The sequence below is a fragment of the Bufo gargarizans genome, chromosome 4, assembly GCF_014858855.1.
Source record: "Bufo gargarizans isolate SCDJY-AF-19 chromosome 4, ASM1485885v1, whole genome shotgun sequence".
Classification (NCBI taxonomy): Eukaryota; Metazoa; Chordata; class Amphibia; order Anura; family Bufonidae; genus Bufo; species Bufo gargarizans.
This window is the reverse complement of record NC_058083.1, coordinates 110,394,679-110,418,626: the sequence shown is the minus strand read 5'-3', so window position 1 is coordinate 110,418,626 and position 23,948 is coordinate 110,394,679. Positions and strand designations below refer to the sequence as shown.

At 44.8% G+C, this 23,948-nt stretch overlaps 1 protein-coding gene across 1 annotated transcript in view; it reads right to left on the bottom strand.

Moving 5' to 3' along the window:
- Positions 1 to 23,948, bottom strand: part of SEPTIN2 (septin 2) — a 59,556-nt gene that overhangs the window by 24,126 nt on the left and 11,482 nt on the right. The window contains exons 2-5 of the mRNA XM_044292124.1: positions 15,234 to 15,261; positions 11,516 to 11,627; positions 10,159 to 10,245; positions 7,566 to 7,689 (exon numbers count right to left, since the gene is read on the bottom strand). Coding sequence (XP_044148059.1) covers positions 7,566 to 7,689; positions 10,159 to 10,245; positions 11,516 to 11,627; positions 15,234 to 15,242 — 332 coding nt within the window. The 5' untranslated portion in view covers positions 15,243 to 15,261. The remainder of the gene's footprint in view (positions 1 to 7,565; positions 7,690 to 10,158; positions 10,246 to 11,515; positions 11,628 to 15,233; positions 15,262 to 23,948) is intronic.

The window sequence follows — 23,948 nt, the reverse complement described above, 5'->3', positions numbered from 1 at the left end:
TCAGAATATTGCACTGCTACTTTTCATGATGTCTGCACTCCACCCATACAGCTCAGGTGTTTTTAATTAGGAGACTGCATAAGAGTTAAAGGAGTTGTCCAGATTCACAGCTGAACACGGACATACACACATTTTCACCCAGACAGCCCCTCTGATAGTAGCACTGGAGCATGAAATGCTGGATCAAGCAGGGCTTGTTTGTTTATATTTTTACACTCCTAGGTGGGGGCTCAGCGGACTCCACTGACATATCATTGTGTCCGCCAAGGTGTCCAATATTATAACGGGGGGGGGGGGGGGAAAGCTGTATTGAGCAGTATTTTTCCAATCAAAGACTACAGAATAAATGACTGAGGCTTCTAACAGTAGGGCGAGTGTTCAGAGCCCATTATACAGCTATAAGGGCTCATTCAGACAGCCGTATGCCGTCCACAAAAAAACAGACTGCATTCCGTTTTCGGTTTTTTTGCTGACCCATAGACTTCAATGGGGCCATGTCCTGATTTTTACTGACAAGTATAGGACAGGTTTCAAAAAGGGCCCCATAGAAGTGAATAGGACAGCATCTAATCTGCAAAAAAACGGATCTGCATTTTTTGCAGACAGCATATGGCTGTCTGAATGAGCTCTAATCCATAGTGTGTAGGGCGCACTGAGCAGCATAACACCACAGCCGCCCTCCATTAGCAGCTGTTGTACTTACACTTTTAGGTTATGTGACTGATGGAACGGCTGCGGCAGAGAGGAGATATGTTAATGCGTTATTTGCCATAATGATGCTTCTATGTAGGTTAATTACACTGCAAGCTCGGAGATTTTATTGCTAGTACACCTATGTTTCTAGACCCAATTTACTTTTATAGAACAGGGAACAGTTTGTTAAAAGAGCAGCCAACGAGAATAAAACAGATCCCTCTCCAAAACACTCCCTAGAGATCGCAATATGGATTTCTTTCTATATATAAATTATTATGGAGCATTACCTCACCATGTATCACTATTACGGGGGAGTTACTGGTCTAGGAGGACAGCGCGGAGAACAGCTGGACACAGATGCGGCCAGTGATCTGCATTATACTGTACAGAAGTGGAACATTTTTAGGATAAGTTGTAATGAAATCTGATTCTCAGAGGAAGTTCCCAGAGACCTTGCTTTTTTTTATTTTTTTCTTGTGTAGAAGGGCTCATGCACACGAACGTGTACCGGCAGTCCGCAATACATGACACTGATCATAGGCCTGCCGTATGCAGACAGGGCCCATTCACTTTAATGGGGTCCGCGATCTGCATCGCAAAAAAGTAGTGCATGCTCTCCTGTGGGGTGGGGTGAAGGGAAGCCAGGCTACTTTCTGGGCCCTGCATTCTTCGCGCTGGTTTCTCTGACTTCGCTCATCTAGTGCTGAGGAGGGCCTCTGCGGACCCGGTCACCAGATTTTTTCTGAACAGGCTGCAGTAAGGGACACAGGCTGGGTAAGCTCTTTCCCCTCCTTCCTTTCACTACAGGTACTCACTATGTCCGAACCCAGATCCCAGGCCTCAAAGCCGGCGGTCACTTCCGTGCGACATTTTGCATGTGCTTCTTGTCGCTCAGTATTCCCATCCAATCAGTTGGAACCCCTCTGCTCCTCCGCCAAGTGGCTCTGACCATGTCCCAGTCACCCCCCACTGCCCAGCCCATGGTAGAGCTGGAGTGGGTGCGCTCTGTTTAGGATGATGCAGGATGTTTCCCATTCCAACAGGGCCATTGTGGACATGTTGGGGCGTTTGGCTGCGCGGCCACCCTCTGACCAGTCAGACTCTGGGGACCCCTCTGCTGCTTCCTATCGCAGCCGTCCTGCAAAACGGGCCAGACCACCCTCTCTTTATGGGGTGTCTGCATCCCCCGTTTCATCCATCTCCCAGGGAGTCTCGCTCCGACGCATCATTAGAAGAGGCATGTTCTGAGGATAAGTTGTCAGACGCTGATTTTGTCTTACCGGATGACCAGTCTTCCAAACTGTCCGCTATGGTAGACAGTCTCATTGCAGCAGTTATAGAAACCTTACAGGTTGAGGACCCTGCACCCTCATCTGCAGGTTCTGTTTTTTCCTTTAGGCGATCCAGTCGCTCGCCAAAGGTGTTCCCCAACCACTCAGAGTTTGATTCTGCCCTTTCCAAGGAATGGAACTTCCCCGACAGGCATTTTGCTTTACCAAAACTTTTAAACGTCTTATATCCCTTTCCAGAGGATTTGGCGCGCCTCAACAGGTCTAAAAAGTGCAGACCTCTTTTTCGGCCCTTTCAGAGTTCCTCCAGCCCAAAGCAGCCAACCCTTAAATCTGCCTCAGAGCAGAAGCGCAAACCATCTTTCAAGTCTCACCCTCCCTGGTGTCCTCGCCAGCAGGGCTCCAAGCCCTATACACCCAAATCGTTGAGTGGGAGGTAATCTTCATCTGTTCCAGCATGTCTGGCTAGCTCACATCTCGGATGCTTGGGTGCGAGAAGCCATATCGGAGGGTTACAAACTGGAGTTCCGATGCCCACCTCCACCCCTGTTTTTTCACTCGTCCCCGGACCTCTCCCTCAGCTGTCCATTTCTTTTTTTCAGGCTATTCTCTCCCTTCTGAGGCAGTGAGTGATTGACCCGGTTCGGCCTTAAGACCGTTTTCGCAGATTCGACTCTAATCTCTGTAGTCCAAGGAGGGCACGGGCCGTCCCATCCTAGACCTCAAAGCCCTCAACCGATTCTTTCGGCTCTGCTGCTTCCGGATAGAGTCCCTGCGTTCGGTCATTGCATCCATGGACCCGGGGGAATTCCTGTCCTCTATAGACATCAAGGACCCTACCTCCATGTTCCCATCTGTGTCAGTCACCAGAAATATCTTCGGTTCACAGTGGGACCTTTTCATTACCAGTTTGTGGCCCTCCCGTTCAGTCTTGCCACAGCTCCCAGAGTCTTTAGCAAGATTCTGGCATCAATCATGGCTCTGTTTCATGCCAGGGGGAATAGTGGCAATTCCTTACTTGGACGATATCCTGATCAAGGGTTCATCATTCCAGGCAACGGCGGACAGCCTGTGCATCGTCAGGGACACCCTGGAATGCTTTGAATGTGTTCTGAACCTATCAAAGTCATGTCTTCATCCATCTCGGCAGCTGATGTTTCTGGGCATGCTGTTTGACACCAATCGGGTCAAGATATTTTTGCCCCCGGACAAACTCTCCACTCTTCTGTCATCAGATCCTCTCCTTGTTGCGTCTCAACCTCTTCCCATTCACCAGTGCATGAGGGCTCTGGGCCACATGGTCTATTCCTTCGAAGCAGTGCCCTATGCTTCGTTCCATTTGAGACCATTTCCCGACCTCACTGAATAGACTTATCTGTCTCCCTGGCCTGACGCGCCAAGACCTTCGGTAGTGGTTGATGTCTGACGCTCCTTCCTTCCCCTCCGCTGGATAGTGTTGATGATGGACGCCAGTCTCTGGGGAGTTCTGGACAATCTCTCGGTCCAGGGCTCCTGGTCCCACGAGGAACGCCAACTTCCGATCAATATCCTGGAATTGCGGGCCACAGTTAATTATGAAAACTATTGGGACATTATCTATTGAAACTACCAGATAGAGGATCTGGCCTTCTTGCCCATAACAACCTACCATAGGTCAGCTATTTTTTCAGAGCAATTTGAGAAGTGAAATTTTCACTATATCCTTATTGCCCATTTACTATCCTCATATACAGTTCAATAATAAGCCAGATCTTTTAGCCATCAGTTATTGTATATCTATTGCTGGCCATATATATTGAATGACCCAAGCATCCTTGAAACCACAATTGTCTACACATGCATGTTTTTTTTTTTTTTTTTTTTTTTTTTTTATGTGTAGAGGAGAATAAGCTGCTGCCACCAAATGGTCTAGTTCATCCAACATTCATAGGTCACTAGGCGTGAAGCCTATTAAATGAAGCATCAGTGGCGCAATATCGCAACAGCCTGTACCAGGGCAGAGAAAATTCAGGCCACAGGCCAGAAGAGGCCCGTCACTGTGGCGGAACATACTACTGGGGCGCTATACTGGGTCACTGGCAACAAACTACTGGTGGCACTACAGAGGGCAATTTAACTACTAGAGGCACTGCAGATTTTTCAACTAATGGTGGCACTGCAGGGGGCAATTTTAAGTACAATAGTGTTAGGAGTTTGCTATTTAGGCTTCTTTCACACTAGCGTTCGTCGGTCCGCTCGTGAGCTCCGTTTGAAGGAGCTCACGAGCGGACCCGAACGCCTCCGTCCAGCCCTGATGCAGTCTGAATGGAGCGGATCCGCTCAGACTGCATCAGTCTGGCGGCGTTCAGCCTCCGCTCCGCTCGCCTCCGCACGGCCAGGCGGACAGCTGAACGCTGTTTGCAGCGTTCAGCTGTCCGCCTGGCCGTGCGGAGGCGAGCGGATCCGTTCAGACTTACAATGTAAGTCAATGGGAACGGATCCGCTTGAAGATGACACCATATGGCTCAATCTTCAAGCGGATCCGTCCCCCATTGACTTTACATTGAAAGTCTGAACGGATCAGCTCAGGCTACTTGCGCACTTAGAAAATGTTCTAAGTTATTAATGCAGACTGATCCGTACTGAACGGAGCCTCCGTCTGCATTAATATGATCGGATCCGTTCAGAACGGATCCGATCAAGCGCTAGTGTGAAAGTAGCCTAAGGCAGGGAAACCATTGCTAGTCTACTCTACAACCATCTTCCATGCATAAATAGCAAATGTAGATAATTTAACATGTATCTGACATCATACACTAAACATAAGACCATTGCCTCCATAACAGAGCCATACAAAGGGTTTCAATAACAGTGCTGCCATACACAGGGCTTCCTTAACAGTGCCACTATAACAGAGCCATTGACACAGCTTCCATAACAGTGTCACACACAATTAGGGTAGCTCACTGGGAGGTGCTGGGAGCTCTCCTGCCATTGGGAGATTTGCCTAATCAGTGATTCTGGGAGGTCTTCACTGATTCAGGGATCCTTTCTCACATTCCAGAAGTCGGTAAGTATGATGCTACCCCACGTATATTTGTGTGGGTTTGTGTGGGTCCTGTCAGCGCGTGCCATGTTCTTCTCAACAGCACAGGGGAGAAGGAGGCAGTCCCTCCCCCCTGCACCGCTGCCACCAATGGGCTGTGGCCACTGCACTACCAATGAATATCGTTTATGCTTAAGGGACACTGACAGACCCAATAAGCATATTTTGCTATATATACGCATGCATATGTTTTTAATACACATTAGAAGACCTAAGTATAACCCGTCCACCTTATAAATACAACAAAATCATGTTTGATAACCTGATGTAAATCGCTCTTCTTTCTGCCCAAGGGGCGGCGTTTCAGCTCCACATGCGCCCCAACCGCCGTCTTCAAGCGCCACCCAGCTCATCAATATTCACTTCGCTGGGCGGCTTCTGCTGTCCCCGACTTTCCGAGATCCCATAGCTTTCTATTGGGCATGCGCGGGATCTCGGAAAGTCGGGGACAGCAGAAGCCGCCCAGTGAAGTGAATATTGATGAGCTGGGCAGCGCTTGAAGACGGCGGTTGGGGCGCGTGTGTGCGCCCATGTGGAGCTGAAACGCCGCCCCTTGGGCAGAAAGAAGAGCCATTACATCAGGTTATCAAACATGATTTTGCTGTATTTCTAAGGTGGAAAGGGGTTATACTTATGTTTTTAATACACATTAGAAGATCTATGCATGCATATATATAGCTAAATATGCTTATTGGGCCTGTCAGTGTCCCTTTAATACAAACGCAGGCTGTGGGTGCCGGACATATCCCATACCCAGCCTCTATGAATGCGCGCTGCGATCCGCCGCTATTAACCCCCCAGGTGCGGCATCTGAGGAATTAACAGCGGCGGATCGCAGCGCACAGTCAGAGGCTGGGTGCCAGGTATGGTATATGGCCGGCACCTGCATGGCAGCCTGCGTTTGTATTAAGCATAAACGATATTCATTGGTGGTGCAGTGCACCGAAGCCCCCCCCCCCCCAATCCCAGTATTAAAGCAAAATCATTGGTAGCACAGTGCGTCCCCAACCCCCCATCCCCCAAGTATTATCATTGGTGTCAGTGGCAGTTCCGATCGGAGCCCCAGCAGTGTAATCCTGGGGCTCCAATCGGTTACCATAGCAGCCCGGACGCTATTGAAGTCCTGGCTGCCATAGTCAGCTCCATTCTGCTGTGTGCACAGGGCACAGAGCAGCAGGGACAGTGTGAGGTCCTATTCACCCTGACATAGCTCTATCAGGGTAAATAGGACAAGGGATTAAAAGTTCCCATGTTCTAGCCCCTAGGGGAGTAAATAGGTATTAAATAAATAAAATAAAATTATTAAAAAAAACACCAAAATATTAAGTTTAAATCACCCCCTTGCCCTTTTTTCAACATATCACCAAGCCCGAATAAGTGTGAACTATTAAAATATTTAAAAATATCTATGCGGTGAACGCCGTAGCAGAAAAAAAAAAAAATAATGTGCAATTTGCCATTTTTTTTGTCACCTCGTCCCAACAAAAATTACGATCGGACTGTTCTATTATGGTCCAGACATGCCATAAAATCTGGAATGCACATGGCTTTTTTGGTGGTATAGAGTATCGCAATACTTTTGTATGGTATCGAAATAGGGTCAAAATTTTGTTATCGTGACAACCCTAGGTAAGACGTGTGGTTTCTTTTTTTATTATACCGTAATTATATGTATTTTAAGTTTGGCGACTAAATTTTTCAGGTTAGGAGCCAATGGCTCCTTGATATTTTTTTTTAGTCTGGAGCCCTGGGAGTGATATAAGAGCGGCACTGTCTGTACAAAACTGCAGAATATGTAATCGCTATATAAATAAAATACTAAAATGTGGTAGCAATGCGGTTCAGTCATTGATACCCTACCAAATGATGAGAAAGCAGGCCACTGCACTCTGAGGGGTTCAGTATAAGACAGAATGCCCAAATCAGAGTGTATAGTAAAACTCAGAAGGAATCGCAGCGCTGCACCATTTCCTCCTTATATTTGATTTGTCAGGGTTCTACCAGTCAAACCCCCACTGTTAACCAGATACTATAAACCAAGCTCTAGTGATACACAATCCATGTGTAAAGGCCCCCCCTTTAAGTTGCCTCACTAGAGCAGGCAACTTTGCCCCATGTGCACACATAATGGCCCGCAGACTCCCTATATAACATTGCATGGGGTGATAATAATGGCGTGTGACCGCTCACTTGTATCCGGCAGCCATCTCTTCACTTCCAGCATGGATCAGCTAAGAACATGCAGGTGAAATTACAGGCAGAGATAATACAAGAGGCGCGGCTACTTGTACACATGTGCTGTCTGGAAACATGCGCTAAACATTCCACCTCCGACACACTGCTCCCTCTGCTGGCCACATACCAGAACTTCGCTCACAGACTACACAGCATGCTCATCATGTGCATCAATCTTGTGCAGGTGTTATTGTGACCACGGGGGGGGGGGGGGATTAGGGATACAGTATAAAAAAGTTGAACACGTATTATTCACTGACCAGTCTTCGCAGTTCATTGCATCGCCATAGCCTGGTGTGTCGACCACAGTAAGACGCAACTTTACACCTCTTTCCTCAATCTCTACTGTAGATGCTTCAATTTCTACTGTACGTTCAATTTTATCTAAAAAGAGCATGAAATAAAAGAGGAAATGGCGCCAAACCAGATACGACAAGAAACAAATGTCAGACATGTCTGCATGTACTATGAGGGCTCAGCCGCAGTAACCTGACACAGCCACTGCAGAGAATGGAGCTTTGCTTCCCGCTCCGTTCTCTGAGCGAGTTCTGGTGCCGGTGACTGCCAGGGCTCAGGCCCCCATAGATCCCATAGTGATCACCTATCCTAAGGAGATCGGTCATCACCATCATTATTATCTCGGACCTGGAAAACCCCAATGAAAACCATACCAATGCCACTTGACTCTTCGGTTTTCATTGGCACAGTGCTCAGAAAATTGCAGACAGATCTAACTAAACACCAAAAGTGGTAGTCTGGGATTAGAAACCAAGGTCTGCTTTTCTTCCAGGAACAGCGCCACTGTTGTCCACAGGTTGTGTCTGTTATTGCAACTCATCCCCCATTCAAGTGAATGACTGAGCTGTAATGCCAGAAACAGGCCATTGACTAGAGTGGCAGTATTCCTGGAATATGGCAGCCATGCAGTTCTAAACCAACAGAAAGGGAATGCATAATCAGAAACAATTAATATAATCAATAGATACTAGTCCTGCACAATATATCGCCAAAGCAATCGCAATTAATCGCCATATCGCAATCGCCAATTGGCCGACCCAAAAATGCTGCAATTATATTACCATATTTTTAACTTTATAAGAAACTTTTTCCCCCCCAAAAGTGGGGGGGAAATGGCAGTGTGCCTTATAAAGCGATGGTTGACTTTTTACGTGGTTGACACGGATGTATCGCCGGCCGCTATGCTGCACAGCGCGGCCGGCGATACATCAGTTACAGTGCGGGGAGGGAGGAGGGGCTGGAGGCACGTCATTATTTTAATGAACAAATGTTCTTTTATTTATTCTATTTTATTTATCTGTTCTGTGCAGCGCTATTAAGAAAATGGCAAGTTTTGTATTTTGTACTTTTGCAGTAATGCAAATGTTATTTAATTTAGTAAAAGATGTTTTATTTTGAAAAACACTGTGCATTTCAGGTCTTGAGTTAAGCATAACTACATTTCTGCATTATCAGTAATTTGTGTGTGCTTTTGCCTTGAAAATCCAAGCAAATAGACCTCTAGCACAATTCCCTTAAAATATCGCATCGCATACCGTTATCGCAATTTAGGGCCCTAATCTCAATCGCACAAAATTCCCATATCGTGCAGCCCTAATAGAGACATACATTTTAAAAGGATTTTGAGAATAATAATAATGGTTTTACAAATTTCCCACTATCTGTATTAAAATGGAAGCCTGCTGTTTTCACTACCGCTGATGAGCCTCAAAATATGCTGGCAAATCTAACTCTGTAGGAATCATCTCACTATCATCACAGGCAGGATTAGAGTGGAAGGTAAGATCTATATAGATAACAAAGGATCCACCAATGACAATGGGTACTATCACAGCTCGTCTCCTCCCCGCACAATGACCTCTACAATCTACGATAAGAAAATAAATTAGGATATAAAAATGCTTCACATATTTATTTATATATAGTAAGAAATAAATGTGATGCGTTCACTTTTACTTTCAAGGGGTGCACAAAATGCAGTAATGAAAGCTAATGATTTATTTCTATACTCATTCTACTGACATAACAATAGGCCAATCTTCAGGTGTAAATACACTGAAAAACATGGCATTTGGGTAAAAGACTCCCATGCATGGTACTGGAACTGTTTTTAAAGGGGGTGGCCCATCTCACACATTGTTGTGCGAGTCACCCAATGTGAACGAGGATAGACCGCCCAGGCACAGCAACCCTCCATTCACTTCTATGGGAGTCCTTGGCTATTTCCAGAATTCCTATAGAAGTAATTAGAGAGCATGCAGCGCATGCAGTGTGTGCTTTACTTCACTTTGGGGGCCCCATTCTAGACATGGGTGCGGATCCTAGAGGTAGGACCCGCACCGCTCTGACATTGGTGGCATATCCTAGTGATATGCCTCCAATGTGTGAGATGGGCCAACCCCTTTAAAGATATGTTCTCACTCGGCGAATACACTACAGGTTTTCCACCCAGATTTGTAACCATAGAATCTGCAGGTAAACGGACATGCCGTGTGAATTTTAAATCCATAGCATAACAGTTTTTGCAGCAGATTTTTCCACAGAAAAATCCATAACAATGTAAACACATGGATTTTGCAACTGATTTGTTGTGAAATCCAGGCAACACCTGCAGCAGAAAATGTATGTGCGCACCCACCGCAGGAGGAGAATGAGCTGCGCCGTCTCCCCCTGGAGCTCTACAGACAACTGCAAAACTGTGCAGCAAAGCGGTCTGCTATATATATATATATATATATATATATATATATATATATATATATATATATATATATATATACACACACACACACCCCCATCACGACTATACAGAAGAAGGACAGTGTCATTTCTCACCAGCTGCACCAGGCACTATGCGTTCAGGATACAAATCGGTCAAGAAAAGGCTGTTAATCAGAGTAGACTTCCCCAATCCAGATTCACCTATAAAAAGAATAAAAAAAAGGTCATCTATATATTCAATCTAAATAACGGTTGTCATCCACATGCTATCAAAAGAAACATGCAAAGTTCCATAGGTGCCATATTGTAATTAGGAAGCATGCTGGTGGTTCTATTGGGTGGACTTTATGGTAAACAATCACACAACTGAGATAGAGATAGAGATATATATATATAAATAATTTATTTTTTCGTGCATGCCACACCGGTATAAAGCAGTTGTCATAAATAAAAGGTTATTCAACTTATTAGTGATTATCAGAAAAGCTAAATCTGTAAACAAATTTAAATTTATGGTGGAAATATTCCATTTAGTAACTGAAAATGCAAACACTTTTCTCTTATTACTCCTTTTACTTAATTTTCAGTTTAAAATTTATATTTTGCTCAAGGTTTTATTTGGAATTGAATATGCCGAGCCTTCTCGCTGTTTACGGCAGGCCCAGTACGTCACGACTAGTACCACTGGCCTTGGTGCAGCTAAGCTCCATTCAAGTGAACAGAGCTTAGCCCCGCCCAGGTCGGTGACAGTCGTGACATCACTGGGCCTGCGGTAAACAGCAAGAAAGCCGCTGCGCTACTGCCAGTGCTGCTAGCTTCTCAAACAGCTGATCAGCAGGGGTCCCAGATGTCGGACCCCCGCCGATCAGATGCTGATCTATCCAGAGGACAGATCATCAGTTTAAAAGAACTGCAGAACCCCTTTAATAGCATTAAAACTCTGTGATAGGCACATTCTATAGATACAGAGCAGTTTTATATTTCCTTACGTTCGAGATCTTTTCTTTGCCATCATAACAGCTATTAAAAATCAATGAAAGAAACAAACAAACATTCTAAAAACAGAAAAAGGCCAAGTCGCCACATTCAAGATAAGAAATCTATGTGCGCTGTTATGTGCAAATATACGAAAGTTTTTCTTGTGTTGAATATGCAGCTGATGCATCCAAAAAGTCTGTTCTGACATCGGCTCTGATTGACTTATCCACAACAATGGACCAGATGACTAGATATAAAATATTGCATCAGGGGGCAGATTTATCAAAACTGGTGTAAAGTAGAACTGGCTTAGTTGCCCACAGCAACCGGTCAGATTCCACTTTATTTTTCACAGCTCCTTTGGAAAATGAGGAATCTGATTGGTTGCTATGGGCAACTAAGCCAGTTCTACTTTACACCAATTTGATAAATCTGCCCCATAGTTTTTTTTTTCAGTTTTAATGGACTATTCAATGCCACTTCTGTTTCTTACCTACAACCATCAAGGTAAACTCAAATCCTTTTCTCACAGATTTTCGGTGAACCTGATTTGGGAGATTAGCAAATCCAACATATCCAGGGGTTTCTGGATTTGTGAACTGAGGCTGTATATTGAAGAAGAATACACATGTTATACAGGGTTTCATGGAGAAAGAAGAGGACGTCACAGATCACACAGGTGCTCCATCCTGACATACTGAAAGGGAACCTGTCACCATGATTTAGCGCATAGAGCTGGGGACATGGGCTGCTAGATGGCCACTAGCACATCTGCAGTACCCAGGTCCCATAGCTCTCTGCGCTTTTATGGTGTTAAAATACCGTTTTTAGTGATATGCAAATTACCTCCTATGTGTCCTGTAGCCGGAGATGAGTCCAGCGGAAGGGAGCCCAGCACCGCCCCGCGTCCGCCGAATCTCCTCCTTGCCTGCTGACGTCATAGAGCTGCATTGCCGAAATCTCGCGATGCGCGAGCTAGCGCATGCGCAGTCTCGGCATCATGTTCATTCCCTGTACTGGAATCAGCACAGGGAACGAACTACGCATGCGCTAGCTCGCGCATCGCGAGATTTCAGCACTGCAGCTCTATGACGTCAGCAGGCAAGGAGGAGATTCGGCGGACGCGGGGCGGTGCTGGGCTCCCTTCCGCTGGACTCATCTCCGGCTACAGGACACATAGGAGGTAATTTGCATATCACTAAAAACGGTATTTTAACACCATAAAAGCGCAGAGAGCTATGGGACCTGGGTACTGCAGATGTGCTAGTGGCCATCTAGCAGCCCATGTCCCCAGCTCTATGCGCTAAATCATGGTGACAGGTTTCCTTGAACAATCAAATCACTGTATGCAAGACATAATGGAGAAGAAACCCGTCTCATGGTGTAATCCGATCCTAGCATTCACTATGGATAGGCCATACAATGTTTCTACTATTCACTTCAATCAGATTGGGGATGGAATACTCCCCAGAATGCCATACATTCATCCACACATACAAGACAGAGACACAGGCACCGTAAATGTCATTCATTTTACTCTTAGGTAGAGGCTCAGCATTCTGCACCTGCCCCTTGCAGAGAGAGCAGAGCCTCTAGGTGTAACGGCAACGCCCCCGTTGCTCCCAGAGGAGCAATGCGGGCACATATGAACATGGGACCAACACAGATGCCTTCAGCTGCCAAGCGCACATGTAACCGGTCAGCCAGTGTCATAGGTACAGAACTGCTGACAGAAGCCCTTTAAAATTATAACTTTCCCATGGATTTTACACAGACTCCAAACATTACCCTTACACTCCAAAGATGAGCAGACCATTATCGTCTATTAATGGTCAGTTTGGCAGGGAAAAGAACCTGGACAGGACTACATATCCTCCAACACAAAATAAATGGGGGAATAGCAAACATGTACAACAATTTGCACGCCTGCCCTTCTCACCCACATACATATTACTCAGCACACAACTTTAAAGGGGTTGTCAGAGTTATATAAAAATGGTATATATAACAAATGAATAGCTATTCACCAGTTTTTTTTGTTTCTTTGAGTGCTGCGCCACGTTCCTCCCAGTGCTGGCATCATCTTGGTTGCAGCAGCAATGTTCTATGCACAGGTCACCACTGCAGCCAATTGATGGGACGGTGAACTGTGTGCACAGAACATCACTGCTGCAGACAGTAAGGACCAGAGCGCAGCGCAGGAAGAAGCAGAGGAGAAAACAGGCGAGTATTCCTTCATTATTTTAGACTGTTTACAGGGGTGGCCGGAGGTTTCATGCAAGTCAGACAACCCCTTTAAAGTTTTCCAGTTTCACGATATTAATGACTTCTCCTCTGGAGTCAGACTCCCGGCACCTTCACCGATAGACTGGGTAATCTCTTCTTTGTAAAAAGAGTATATAGACAACATATTGTTTGAGACTTGACGATTCATCACTCACTTCTGCCTGCGCATGTCAAATCTAAAGTACTGGAAAGCATTGACTCTACAGTGCGGTACACAGAACAGACCTTGGCCAGTGGAAATCCAGCTACAATGCCTTTATTCCACAGGATGAAACATCCAACAGACCGGTGCAGCAGTAGCAACTTCAGTCTGTTTTATTGTATGGAATAAAGGGATTTTATCTGAATCCCTGTGCAGTGCTGGATTTCTCTCGTGTCGGATCCAAAGCCTTCTGTGCACTTTGGGAGTATCCGGGAGAGGAGCGGTGAGCTGGACTGCTTTGATAATTTTCGAGTTGTGAAGCACTACCTTACCTTCCTGAGTGTGCTTCCTTTTTGTGCATACTCATTATTTTCCCAATCCTGCCACTCGACAACCCTTCACTTTGATCTGCACACCCTCCATGTTCTTGCTTTCCATTATTCCTCCTCACCCACCAGGGGTATGGTCCATAAATGGCTGCACTACTTCCCCAAAACCAGTGGTCATCACTGGCTCTGCAATTTGGGAAAGACCACCTACTGTGTAGTGGACTAATCTCTCCACCTCGGCTGAACCAAACATGTGTGTATAGGAGAGTCGGGAGGAAGACGGAAAAGATAGCCGCCAGCTGAATGATAGCTAGTGAATGTGTATGGCTACCTCTAGAGGCATCAGGGACATTTCTAATCTACGTTTAATGGTGTATCCTCTCTATTAGTTAAAGGGAACCTGTCACCGGGATTCTGTGTATAGAGCTGGGGACATGGGCTGCTAGATGGCCGCTATCACATTCGCGATACCCAGTCCCCATAGTTCTGTGTGCTTTTATTGTGTAAAAAAAACAATTTGATACATATGCAAATTAACATAAAAGAGTCATATCTTACTTGTGTGACCAGAGAAGAGTCATTTTTCAAGCTCTGACTCATCTCACATACAGGACTCATCTCAGGTTAATTTGCATATGGATCAGAGCTATGGGGACTGGGTATTGCGGATGTGCTAGCAGCCATCTAGCAGCCCATGTCCCCAGCTCTATACCCAAAATCCCGGTGACAGGTTCCCTTTAATGGAAATGTGACAAAAACTTTACCTGCCAGTAAAATCCAGATAACGACTTGTATCCTTTTTCTAATCCGATTTCTGATCGTAGATTTTTTTATTCTATTTCTATTCTATTAACATGATTAGCTGTTCTTAACAGCATTTAGAAAGTATTAAGAAAATTGCTTTACGGCAGCCCCATGGGCCATAGACACGATGCACAAGAGGGGACCTCACTGACTTCTATGGATGAGTTTTCTAGGCATGTCCTGTGACCTGGGCAGAGGTCATTGTACAAGGAAGGAATAGATAAGATCTGACAATCACCTATTGGAGGATTCTGTCTTATCTGTACACAGAGGTGATATCATTACAGGCAGGATTAGAAAGACAGATAAGCAGAAAATTGCAGTAAAGTGATCTGTACAGACCAAGAAGGGGCGACTATTAGCTATTATTAGGCTTAACGGCCAATGGGGATAACTGCAGGATTTGTTTAAATATAGATATTGACATGGAAAATTATTAAAAAATATGTTAAAACCTAAAAACATTATTTAACCAATAGGTCATTTTCTGATGACACATTCCCTCTACTAGGTTACAATAAAATAAACCTGATAAAAAGGTTGTAAAAAAAAAAAAAAAAAAAAAAAAAAAAAAAAAAAGAAGGTTTCCCAAGTTTTATTACTATATTAAACACAATATGTCGCAATTATAACGTTTTTCTTTCCATTACCTTTGACATCTTGTGGTTGATAAGAAAACTGCAAAAGAAACAGAAACAGCAGTTAGAATACAGGGCTAAGCTGACAGATCATTTCTTAATCAGGTGGATTTACATGGGCCGACTGACAGATTGTAGAGAATGATCCGGATGCAATGTGTGTATCACTGATGGCGAGATGTAGTTATTCTTCAGCTTTTTCTCACGCACGCGAAAAACTCATCCAATCTGAATGCAATCACAGACAAAACTGATTGAGCTTACCTGCAAAACCATCAGTTTTTCCTTGAACAGATCCCAACACAATCTGTATCACTCGTGTGAAAGAGGCCTTAGGGGAGATTTATCAAAACTGGTGCAAAGGAAAACTGACTTACTTGCCCCTAGCAACCAATCAGACTGATCCTTTCATTTTGCAAAAGAGCTGTGAAAAATGAAAGGTGGAATCTGACTGGTTGCTATGGGCAACTAAGTGTCCCTTTAAATGGGATGACAGAGCAGATTGTCGGGAGGGAAGTGTTCCTTCCCAACACTCTGCTGCTCGTTGGTGGAGGACACATGGATTGATCTCCTTCAGAGTACAGAGAGGAGCGATCGCTAATGTCATTGCTCTTCCCCGTACAGACTCATCGTTTGCCGGCAGCAGATTGTGTTTACACAGCATAATCTGCTGCTCGTAAACTATTGTTTGTGCACACAAAACTATCAGATTACCCAATGAACAAGTGTTTTGCTCATTCGTAGGGTAATCAGCGGTACATTTACACCGACAGATAATCGATAACCTGTGTTCCTATGAACACTCGTTATCGATCTTTGGGATTCTTGGCCCCTTAAAGGGGTTTTCTGGGATTTTAATATTGATGACTTATCCTCAGGATAGGTAATCAATATCAGATCGGCAGGGATCTGACAACCAGCAGCCTGCTGACCAGCTGGTTGAAGAATAGGCATGCGCCTTGCAGGCACAGCCTTCCCTTCATTGTTTACCTGCTCACCATCACAACAGCAGCAGTGAGTAGGTGTAACTGCAAGAAGCCGCCCCATTCACTTCTGTGAGTCAATGGGCTCTGGGTGGTCAGGTAGTATCTGACTATGCCAGATAGGATGTCTTCCAGCACGCTGTTCTTCTGCCAGTACATCCTGCCGAAAGAACTTACCACTAGTGTGAAACTAGCCCAACACGCAAAACCTTTCTGAACAGACCCAGAGATATTCCTTATCACTCATGTGAAAGAGGACTACGGTTGGGTTCACACGTGGCCGATTAGTTGCGGATCTGGCATTGCAGATTTTTGGAGCTGCAAATCCGCGCATTGTACAGTATCAGTACACATGCTGTGTTACAAAAAAAAAAAAACTGAATATATGTACTGTAGTACTACAGATTTGAAATCTTGGGCATGTCAATTTATACTGCGGATTTCATTGTGGATGTCACCCTTTCCAACGTAAATAATGACACTGCGTCTAAGGCTAGATCCGGCAGGCTGTTTTTCCCTTTGCGCACTCCGGCAGTTTGTACCATCTGGCCTCAATTAACATAATGGGGACCGGCAGAGATCCGACAGCATTCTAGCAAATATGTGGAGAATTAGCTGGAAAAGAATCGCGATTAGCCTAACGTGCAGCTTTTCTGCAACAAAAGCTGCAGCATGTGTACGCACTCTTTGCATTTTTTGAACCAAGCCTAAGGTTTCTCAATCAGAATAATCCAATAAATTCATACTTTTGTACAATTGTGCACCTAGGCCTTCTGCTTTTTCCCCTTCACGGTTTGCCACCATCTCTCAGAAGTGAACAGTTAACTACTACAGGATGTGGCCTATTTTGGCTTTAGAGAGGATGCCTTTTACAGGATGTGGCCTATTTTGGCTTTAGAGAGGATGCCTTTTAAAAAAAAAATAAAAAAAAAAAGTCACATATTAACCCCTTCCGACCTACTACTACTACGTCCTGGGAACCAGTGCGTTCCCGCAATTTGACGAAATAGTACGTCATAGTGATCGCGCGGGCACCGGAGCGGTGCGCGATCACTGCAGGGGCCCGGCAGTCCGTGGTAGCCGGGCCCCTGCTGTATCCGCCGGCGGATTAACCCCTTCTATGCCGCGGTCCACGCTGACTGCAACATAGAAGTGGTTTGTGTTGGGTGAGTGATCGCATCGAGTCCCCGCACTACTGTGGCGGGAACTCGATGCAAAACAAGGCAGCCTGATGCCGTGCAGAGGCTGCCCAATGCCTTTTTTTCCCCCCATCGACTTTCAATGTGAAGTCAGGAGTCCCTATTATACCATCGGATCTGAGTTTTCTCCAATCCGATGGTATATTTTAACTTGAAGCATCCCCATCACCATGGGAACGCCTCTATGTTAGAATATACCATTGGATTTGAGTTACATCGTGAAAACTCATATCCGACAGTATATTCTAACACACGCTTCACGTTAGAATATACTACGAACTGTGTACATGACTGCCCCCTGCTGCCTGGCAGCACCCGATCTCTTACAGGGGGCTGTGATCCGCACCTGAAGGGGTTAGTTGTGCGTATCATAGCCCCCTGTAAGAGATCAGGGGCTGCCAGGCAGCAGGGGGCAGACCCCCCCTCCCTCCCCAGTTTGAATATCATTGGTGGCCAGTGTGCGGCCCCCCTCCCTCCATTGTATTATCATTGGTGGCCAGTGTGCGGCGCCCCCCCTCCCTCCCTCTATTGTATTAATATCATTGGTGGCCAGTGTGCGGCCTCCCCTCTCCCTCTCCCTGAAGGGGTTAATTGTACGGATCACAGCCCCCTGTAAGAGATCGGGTGCTGCCAGGGGGCAGTCATGTACACAGTTCGTAGTATATTCTAACTTGAAGCGTCCCCCATCACTATGGGAACGCCTCTGTGTTAGAATATACTGTCGGATCTGAGTTTTCACGAAGTGAAAACTCAGCTCTGAAAAAGCTTTTATGCTCTGTATGAAAGTAGCCTACGGACACGGATCCAAATGCCAATCTTGTGTGCATCCGTGTTTTTTCACGGACCCAATGACTTGAATGGGTCTGTGAACCGTTGTCCGTCAAAAAAATAGGACAGGTCATATTTTTTTGACGGACAGGATACACTGATCACGGAGGCGGATGACAAACAGTGCATTTTCCGAGTTTAACTGACCCATTGAAAGTCAATGGGTCCGCAGAAAATCACGGAGAACGGAACAACGGCCACACACAACAGTCATGTGCATGAGGCCTTATGCTGAGTCTCCTAGGCAACCTGTTAGTGTATGACACTAAGTTATACACTAACAGGCAATGCATTACTATACAGATGTATTGTAATGCATTGCAGAGGGGATCAGACCCCCAAAAGTGAACATCATGAATACAGTAAAGAAAAAAAAATGTGTTTTTAATAAAAGAAATAAAGTAATAAAATTAATAAAGTAAAAAAGAAAAAAAAAAAAAAAAAAAAAAAAAAAAAAAGCCCCTTTTCCTTTAATTTATAATAAACAGAAAAAACAAAACCCACACATATTAGGTATCGCCGCGTCCGTAACAACTGGCTCTATAAATATATCACATGATCCACCCTGTCCGATAAACACCATAAAAAAACTAAATAAAAAAAATACAATTTTTGTCACCTTACATCACAAAAAGTGCAACACCAAGCGATCAAAAAGGCGTATGTCCCACAAAGTGGTATCAATAAAACAGTCACCTCACCCCGCAAAAAATGAGCACCTACCTAAGATAATCGCTCAAACAAAAAAAAAAAAAAAAAACACACACACACACACACACACACACACACACACACACACTATAGCTCTCAGAACATGGAGACATTAAAAAAGCCTTTTTTTGTCACATTATATCACAAAAATTGCAACAGCAAGGGATCAAAAAGGCATATGCCCCCCAAAATAGTACCAGACCATCACCTTAGCCCTCAAAAAAAAATGAGACCCTACCTAAGAGAAAAAGTAAAAAAAATAAAAAAGCTATGCCTCTCAGACTATGGAGACACTAAAATATCATTATTTCAGTTTCAAAAATGCTATTGTGTAAAATAAGAAAAAGTTGACATATTAGGTATTGCCACATGCGTAACGATCTGCTCTATAAAAAAAGGCACATGACCAAATCCCTCAGGTAAACATTGTAAAAATAAAAACTGTGCCAAAACGTACATTTTTTGTTTACCTTGCCTCACAAAAAAAAACCTTAATATAGATTAAAAAAAAATCATATGTACCCCAAAATAGTACCAATAAAACTGGCACCTTATCCCATAGTTTCAAAAATGTGCTCACTTTTTTGGGTTTCTACTGCAGGGGTGCATCACTGGGGCTTCAAATAGGACATAACTAAATCTGCCTTCCAAAAACCATATGGCATTCCTTTCTTACTGCGCCCTGCCGTGTGCCCATACAGCAGTTTACGATCACATGTGGGGCGTTTCTGTAAACTGCAGAATCAGGGTAATAAATATGGAGTTTTATTTGGCCGTTAACCCTTGCTTTGCTACTGGAAAAAAAAATTGATTAAAATGTAAAATCTGCCAAAAAAAAAAGTAAAATTCTGAAATTTTATTTCCATTTTCCATTAATTCTTGTAGAACACCTAAAGGGTTAACAAAGTTTGTAAAATCAGTTTTGTATACCTTGAGGGGTGTAGTTTCTAAAATGGGGTCATTTTTGGGTGGTTTCTATTATGTAAGCCTCACAAAGTGACTTCAGACCTGAACTGGTACTTAAAAAGAGGGTTTTGGAAATTTTCCGAAATATTTCAAGACATATGGGGAATGTAAAGTAATTACTATTTTTGGAGGTATTGCTATCCATTATAAAAGTAGAGAAATTTAAATTTGCTAATTTTTCCCAATTTTTGGTAAATTTGGTATTTTTTTTATGAATAAAAATATTTTTTTTTTTTTTTTACAAATTTTTACCACTGTCATGAAGTATGATATGTGACGAGAAAACAATCTCAGAATAGCCTGTATGAGTAAAAAAGTGTTTTAAAGTTACCACATAAAGTGACACGTCAGATTTGCACAAAATGGCCTGGGCAGGAAGGTGAAAACAGGCCCTGGGTTGAAGGGGTTAAGAGCCTAAGGCCCCTTTAACATGAGCGCGTTCCACGCATTAGACTCACAGCGTAGGTCAGGGAGAGCACCAATCCTGCTAGTGCAATGGGCGTTTTTCAAGCACGTGATAAAAAAATAAAAAATAAATTAGGTTTACAAACAACATCTCTTAGCAACCATCAGTGAAAAACACATTGCATCCACACTTTCTTCCGGATGCAATGTGTTTTCCCCTGAAGCCCCATTTACTTCCATGGGGCCAGGACTGCGTGAAAAAACGCAGAATATAGAACATGCTGCGTTTTTCACGCAATGCAAAACTGATGTGTGAAAACAATGTGCACAGACCCATTGAAATAAATGGGTCAGGATTCAGTGCGGGTGCTATGCGTTCATGTCACACATTGCACCCGCAAGGAAAACTTACTCATGTGAAAGGGGCCTTACAGTCCTGGAATGTATTGGATAACACTGACATAATGCTGTCAGTGTTATCCAATACATTCCAGAGCTGTAAGCGCTGCATAGCATCACAAATCAATATAATGCTATGTGACCCCGTCAATACTGGAAGTTCAGGACGGGAGCTGCTGCTTATTCACGCTGTGAGTCAGATGCGCTGAGACTCTCATCTGAAAGGGGCCTAAGGCTACCTGTACACGGGTGTAGGTGAACAGAAATAAGATCGCACCAATTTCAGAGCAGATTTTTGTGCGTTTCTGCAGCATACCCACACCCAAATCTGCAATTTCTACCAGCGGTTTTTGGTGTGGATTAGATGTGTTTTGCAGCAGAACTCACCCTTCCATTGAAAAGGGTGAAATCTGCAGCTAAAACCGCTAACATAATTGAAATGCTGCAGATTTTGAAACCCGCAATAAAGGTCAAATTCCACACTGAAAAAAATAATGATGCAAATTTGTTTAATCTCATCCACTTGGGGACGTGGCCTAACTGTCAAGGAGTGAGGACGCTCGGCACATCAGCTCTTCCAGTATCCCGAGTTTATCCTTGCCATCCGGCGACCATTGTTAGACCCCAAGGAGTGTTACCTGACAGAGTGGACCTGTTTGGGCTTTCCTCTGCCCTCCACTCCGACTGCGCTGGTCGGGTGCGGCCTCTGGTCTTGAGACTGCGCCGAGACGCATGGCGCATCCCCTGCTGGCTGCTGCTGGTAGCTTCCGCCTCCTGAACTACGCGACTAAGGTGAGCCGCTGGGAGGCTCTTTGGACCTACCCGACCTTTGGTGACTCTGCGCTAACCCCTGTGGTCTGGTCAGCTTGACACCGCGGGGGGGGGGGGGGGGCGGACGAGCAGGGAGATACTCGGCGGGAGAAGGGTGGCCCCACAGTCATACACTGCGCTGGGAAAGATCAGCACACCGCCGGGACATCGGAGCAGGGGTGCTTCAGAGGAGGGCTGTGAGGAGGCTAATCTGAGAGGGGAAGAGGACTTTCACAACTGGGGACCGAGCTGGACACAAGGCACCGCCATCTTGGATCCCCTTCTAGGTGGAGAGGAGTGTTTCTGCCCTGCTATTTGGCAGCTGCCTAGATCGGTCATTGAAAGGGGAAAAACAAGAGGTGAGAGATACCCCTGGAAAGCTACAGTAAGAGCAATTAAGTGCAAAGAAATGTGGTGTGCGACCTCCCTACAACCCACTACACTAGGCCTCAAATACATGGGCCGCAAGACAGGCACTTCTACTAATATCCCTACCACTAAGGCGCTGGTGGATGCCATGAGCACAAACTGAAGAGATAGGGGAGGGTGGTTCTCCTGACGAAGTGGAGATAAATCTGAGTAAAATAATTATTTTATGCACTTATATAGCGCTACTATATTTACAGACATTAGCATCACTCAATGTCCACAATGGGGCTCACAACCTAAGGTCCCCATCAGTATGTCTTTGGAAAATAATGGCTGCAATTACGAGTTGCCAGTTCGTGCTTACAGGTAAACTAGACCATTGTTGTGCCTTTTCATAGGTAAATACATTGAGATCCAATTTATTCTAGTCAAGATGAATGTTCATTGCCTTCAAGAGCCATGCTCGACTATAGTTACAATTTTGTATGTCTTGAGTAAGCCAAAGTAAGGTCGCACAAAGGTTCCACTCTTTAGTGTTATTCCTCTTATGAATGTACCAGTCTGAGAAGAATCCTCCTTGTCTACTGTTAAATTTATGACGGGAGATAAAGATAAGCTCTATGCAGCTGGTGATAATTACCTACACAATTAGGTATTTATTAATAAAAGCAAAATATATAATATTCATGTATTCATTTAATGAGCCTTAGCATAAGACAATCAGTAGGATATATATATATATATATATATATATATATATATCTATATCTATCTCTTTATATTATATTGTTATGAAGACATGTATCCAGTATATTATATATATTTCTCATTAGGAGAATCTTTGTCTCTAAAAGAGTATCTGTGAAGATGTGCGTTTTGTAACCTGCCCGCTCTTCCTTTTCGTCCTTCTCTGCAGCCGGATCCCGCGCCTGCGTTATCCATTGCTTGGCCTAGGCATGCGCACTGCGATGCCCATTGTGGGTGTCTCTGGTCCGCCTCGTCGCCGCTGTTTCTCACCGTTGGCCGGCACATGCGTAGTAGCTACTGCGATGCCGTGCCCACAATGGGCATCGCAGTGCGCATGCCCCGGCCAAGCAATGGATAGCGCAGGCGCGGGATCCGGCTGCAGAGAAGGAGGACGCAAAGGAAGAGCGGGGCGGGCAGAGGAAGAGGCTGGGGCGGGGATATGACGAAAAGAGGCAGAACAGCCTGGGCTCCAACGAGGTGAACCCCTCCCTGGGCACTTGCGAGCCCTAATTTACATATGAATAGAAGTCCGTTTTTGCCTTGGGGGAACTTCACAAGCACACATCAAGGGTACCATTAGAATCATAGACTGCTATGCTAGAGCGATATGTAAGCGGTCTATACGGTCACAATCTGGTGACAGACTCCCTTTAAAAGGAGGGTGATGCTTGAAATCATTGTTCTTACATTGTTAACCATTGTGACCTGCAAAGAAACGCGTGCAGCCATCATTGCGTTGCATAAAAATGGCTTCGCAGGCAAGGATATTGTGGCTACTAAGATTGCACCTCAATCGACAATTTATAGGATCTTCAAGAACTTCAAGGAAAGAGGTTTAATTCTTGTTAAGAAGGCTTCAGGGTGTCCAAGAAAGTCCAGCAAGCACCAGGATCGTCTCCTAAAGAGGATTCAGCTGCGGGATCGGAGTGCCACCAGTGCAGAGCTTGCTCAGGAATGGCAGCAGGCAGGTGTGAGCGCATCTGCACGCACAGTGAGGCGAAGACTTTTGGAAGATGGCCTGGTGTCAAGAAGGGCAGCAAAGAAGCCACTTCTCTCCAAAAAAAAACATCAGGGACAGATCGATCTTCTGCAGAAAATATGGTGAATGGACTGCTGAGGACTGGGGCAAAGTCATATTCTCCGATGAAGCCTCTTTCCGATTGTTTGTCCTGTGTCATGCCAATAGTTAAGCATCCTGAGACCATTCATGTGTGGGGTTGCTTCTCATCCAAGGGTGTGGGCTCACTCACAATTTTGCCCAAAAAACACAGCCATGAATAAAGAATGGTACCAAAACACCCTCCAACAGC